The 4,870-nt window shown below is 48.1% G+C and overlaps 1 protein-coding gene across 1 annotated transcript; it reads right to left on the bottom strand.

The window, feature by feature from the left end:
• Positions 1-248: 248 nt before the first annotated feature.
• On the bottom strand, positions 249-2,483 carry LOC311111880 (leucine-rich repeat-containing protein 4C-like). Its single transcript, XM_084154791.1, has 2 exons — positions 2,457-2,483; positions 249-2,275 (listed from the first exon to the last, which is right to left on the bottom strand). The coding sequence occupies exon 2, from the start codon at positions 2,246-2,248 to the stop codon at positions 383-385; it is 1,866 nt and encodes a 621-aa protein (XP_084010917.1). The 5' UTR covers positions 2,249-2,275; positions 2,457-2,483; the 3' UTR covers positions 249-382.
• Positions 2,484-4,870: the final 2,387 nt, after the last annotated feature.

Here is a 4,870-nt window from a genome sequence, read left to right as displayed (position 1 = left end):
TCTATTCCGTTGGTGCACTCATATTTGGAAAGGGTCCGAACATGGATTGAATATAGAGAATTCATTTGAGTAGATGAGTTTGCAGTGAACCATTCTTCCCCCAACATCACACAGAGGTTAAATAAAAAAGGAGCTAAAAAGCTCATTCAGATTTCTTTTTCTTGATTTAGCAACTAGACATATATTTTTTAAATAAATAATTTCTGTTTTGTAAAGACACTTTTTGAAATAGCACACCCATTTTCAAAGATGTTGATACATTTGATCCTTAACATCATCAGTCAAGTCAGTGTCAAGTCATCCCCACACTAATCCTTACCATTCTGTCCATGATACTTCCTGTATGAGATAGCTAATATCGGATTCCTCTAACGAATCTGAATCAAATTTGGGTCTCTTGCACATTGTCTTTTGAGCTGGCTTGAATCAGTAAAGGTTCCTGTGTGTGGGAGTGGTGGTAGGTGCTCCTGTAAGTGTTGTAATGGTTGTAATGCTCCAATGGGGGCAGGTGTAAGTGTGTCTCCATGGCAGCGACCCCGGCTAGCTCCTCCTCCACTGTGATGACCTCCATGGAGGAGGCGGGGCCGTCGGGGTCCTGCTGGTGGTTCTGCTTCCTCATCTTGTAGAAAATGACCAGCAAGACGGCGGCCATGAGCGTGATGGCCACGAAGCAGCCGATGATGATCTTGGTGGTCTTCATCACCTCCTCCAGGCCGCGGTCCCCCTCCCCGTCCAGGTCCAGAACAGAGACGGTGTAGGTCCGCTCTGTGGTCCTGGTCTGGACCAGAGGCCCCCTGGTGGTTGAAGATGATACCCAGCCAATCGGGGGAAGAGCAGGAGTCTGGCTGTCATCTACTGTCTCTGTGGTCTCCACGGTGACTGTGGTGAAGTAGGTGACGCCGCTGTTCTCCACCGAGGTGACGTTGAGCACGGCCGAGGCGGAGATGTTGCCTGCCGTGTTGCTCACCATGCAGGTGTAAGTCCCTGTGTCCTGCATGGTGACGGTAGTGAAGTTCAACGTCCCGTCGTTGAGGACGGCCAGGCGCACCTTGTACGCCCCGTGGGTCACCAGCGACCCGTTGGGGGTGAGCCAGCTGACCGCGGTCAACGAGCTCGTCCTGCACTTGAGCTCCGCCGCCATGCCCTCTGTGACGTTGCGGTCCGCCGGCGGCTCCACGATGACGGGCACGTCGCACTGGAAGTAGCCGTGCTCCAGCTCGCCGATGTAGCGACCCCTGTAGCTGGCTGGGGTGTGGCAGCGGGCACAGCAGCTGGTGTTGGCAGGCACAGTCTCCTTCAGCCACCAGCTAAGCCACAGAATGTCACAGTTACAGTTCCAGGGGTTATGGTGCAGATGGACTCTCTCCAGGCGGTGCAGGGGGGTGAAGAGGTCGTGGGGCAGCAGGGTGAGGTTGTTGTGGGCCAGGTTGAGCTCCACCAGGGACTGGAGGTCGTCGAAGGAGTTCCTCTCAATGGTCTGGATCTGAGCGTGCATCATCCACAGCTTCTGCAAGTTTGCCAGCCCTGCGAAAGAGCCAGGCCCTATGACAGAGATCTGGTTTCCAGACATCTCCAGCTCCTCCAGTCTGACCAAGGGTAGGATGTTGGGGATCTCCTTGAGGTTGCACATGCCCAGGTTCAGGTAGCGTAGGTTGCTGAGGTCCTGGAAGGCTCCGTCGGAGATGTAGGAGAGCCGCTTGAGCTCTCCCAGGTCCAGTCTTCGCAGCGATGGGACCCGGTTGAAGGCGTACGACGGGATGCTCTCGATGGGGTTGTTCCTCAGCCACAGCTCCTTGAGCTTGGAGAGGTACTCGAAGGCGCCGTTGGGGATGGTGGTGAGGCGGTTGTCGAACAGCTCCAGGGTGTTGAGACTGGCCAGGCCGTTGAAGGCGCCGATCTCGATGTTGCGAATGTGGTTCTTGCTCAGCTGCAGGATCTCCAGGTGCCGCAGGTGCTTGAAGCTGTCCACCTTGATCACCTGGATGAGGTTGTCCTGCAGGTTCAGGTAACGCGTGTTGGTGGAGATGCCGTCGGGGACGTCGCGCAGGCTCCGGCGGGTGCAGATCACCTTGCTGAACTGGTTGCTGCAGGAGCAGACAGATGGGCAGGTCTGGGCGCGCACCAGGCCGGCCACTGCCAGGATCTGGAGGGCCAAAAGCAGTACGAAGAGGGGGCGGGACAGAACCCCCCTCAGCCTAGGATCTCTCATTGTCTGGCACTGGAGGGAGGAGATCATTGTGATCAGCATTCATAGTTCAGTGGCTGGTGGTCCTCTCTGAAATATGGTAAAGAGAAGAGAGAGAAGGAGAACAGATTAGGCAGTGGGAAAAATATAAGGCAAGCAAAGAAAACTACTGCAGAACAGAAGGTTATTATGGGTAATGTGACTATTCTAGTCTAATGAAGGGACATTATACTGCATGTGCACAATGCACATGTCTGGGATAATGACCTACATGAGGTAGAGAGATGGTGAAATGTAGTTGCCTTATCATTGGGGATGGATGGGTGTTCACTCATCCTAGATAGTCGTCATAAACACTGTCCATCTGTGGAGCATTAGAGCGGTCAGAGATCCTTTGGATTGGCCCACATATCAGGACATCCCAGGACAGGCTTCATGACTGGAGGCCACAGAACTGAAGAACTGAGAGCGTCTGATTCCCATATGTACTTTCCTCTCTCATCAATCAATTAATCAATCAATCAATCAATAAAAAGAGTTGTCATTCATGCCCGGAAAGTCAAACCTTAATCTGTAAATCTGTAATAAGCCAATCAATCTATCTCTTGTTGTATAGTGGATTTCACAAATTGATTTGTCACAAAGTGCTGTAACAAACTTGTCACAAAACGTTTTTTTCAGTCTCAAAATTTAGATGAATTTCACGTCTCACAATAAGTGTTTTGAGATGAGGACGTGTTTTGGGGTTTTACCAGTTTAGAAATAAGTCAACAACAACAGAGATGGTCCTGGTGTTGAAACAATGTCTAATATTCTCCTTATCACTCCCTCCAGGAAATACACGACGCCGCTGTTCTGGTTACTGATGGATTTATTCTTCTACTAAATTCTCCACCGTCATCAATCCACCGTCGAACTGTTTAAATACATTTCAACACATGCACAAAAAACAAGTTGGCGTTCACGTTACAGAAACCTTGCACGTAAATATGCGCGACAAATAATTAACATAATGAACATACCTCGCTGGCTGCACACAACTGAGAGGGAAATGGGTCCACTTAGAAACAAGAATACTTGTAAATAAACACGTCGTTAATTTAACTTATCTTTCAGAGTACTAAACTTTACCGCCGCTACTTTACCGCGATGTCTGGAACTTGTCACCACTAAAAGCGTCCCAACACAACATAGAATGTGCAGATAGTTCCTATCACATAAATACAAGCAAAATCAATATTCAAAAATACAAGTTGTACAAATAATAATGATATTATGTAAAACCTATTAATAATGACATGAATAACATTAATAATGACATGAATAACATTTATGGCAGTTAAACTCCCACCAAATCACATCCTTTGGGATTTCACCTCACAAAATACCCATAACATTCATTCTGCTTCAAGCAGTAAAACTGTCTTGTATACAGGCCTGTCAAGATAGACTGGCTTTGTAGTGCGTTTTCCCTGGTTATCTAAGGTTGAGTCACTAATTAACAGTTTTACCTTTCTGACTCTTCCATCAGTGCTAGGGTACACCTGTGCTACTCTTGCTAATCTCCATTGATTTGAATCTGTAGTGGACTTGATTCTTTGGATTCTGTTAGCCACAAAGACGTGGAATCGTCTTGCATCATTGTTTATATATCCAAGGACAACCTTTGAGTCTGTCCAAAAATGTTCTTGAAGACCATCTATTTCGAGCTCCTTTCTGAGCACAACACTTGTCCTTGCTGCTACCACTGCTGCAGATAACTCAAGGCGTGGTATTGTGGTCACTTTGGTGGGGGCAACACGTGCTTTCCCCATGACTGACGAACAATGGACATCCCCATTGGTGTTGATTGTTCTGAGATAAGTACACTCCCCATAGCCTGTGACGCTGACATCTGAGAAGTGGTGAAGCTCGTACTGTTTGACATCTATGAAGTTTGCTGGAATATAGCACCTTCTGATCCTTACATTAGACAAGTTTTGTAGATCTTGTAGCCAAGATTCCCACTGTGTCTTGAGCTCCTCTGAGAGTGGTTCATCCCAACCGGCCTTGTCTCGACACAGTTGTTGCAATATCTGCTTTCCTAGGAGAATGAATGGGGCTACGAACCCCAATGGGTCGTAGATGGAAGCTACTGTTGATAGCACTCCTCTTCTGGTCAACGGGTGTTCCTTGACTGTAACTCTGAGCTGAAAGTCATCAGAGGACACGCACCATTGCACTCCGAGAGCTCTTTCCATGAGTGGCTCTCCCAAAGCCATATCAAGGTTTTTGACACTTTCAGCGCACTCTTCCTTTGGTATTGATTTCAATACATGCTTGCTGTTGGAGACGAACTTATGTAGTCTTAGCTTGCCTGTGCTGCAAAGACCTCTTGCTTCCTTGATGAGTTAAATTGCCTCAGCATCAGACGTTACACTCACCAGTCCATCGTCAACATAAAATTCCTTTGGATGAATTTAACAGCGTTTTGGTTAAATTGATCCTGACCTTTAGCGGCTAGATGTTTGAGACCAAAATTGGCACAGCCGGGTGAGGAGGCTGCCCCAAACAGATGGACTTTCATCCGGAAAGTTGATGGCGGAGACATCAGGTCACCATTCTCCCACCATAAGAACCTCAGGTAGTCTTGGTCTTCCGGTCTTACATGGAACTGATGGAACATTCGCTCCACATCACACATAA

This window comes from Coregonus lavaretus (assembly GCF_964263955.1).
Source record: "Coregonus lavaretus genome assembly, chromosome: 37".
Taxonomy (NCBI): Eukaryota; Metazoa; Chordata; class Actinopteri; order Salmoniformes; family Salmonidae; genus Coregonus; species Coregonus lavaretus.
The sequence above is the reverse complement of the archived record's forward strand: the minus strand, read 5'-3'. Positions and strand labels throughout refer to the sequence as shown.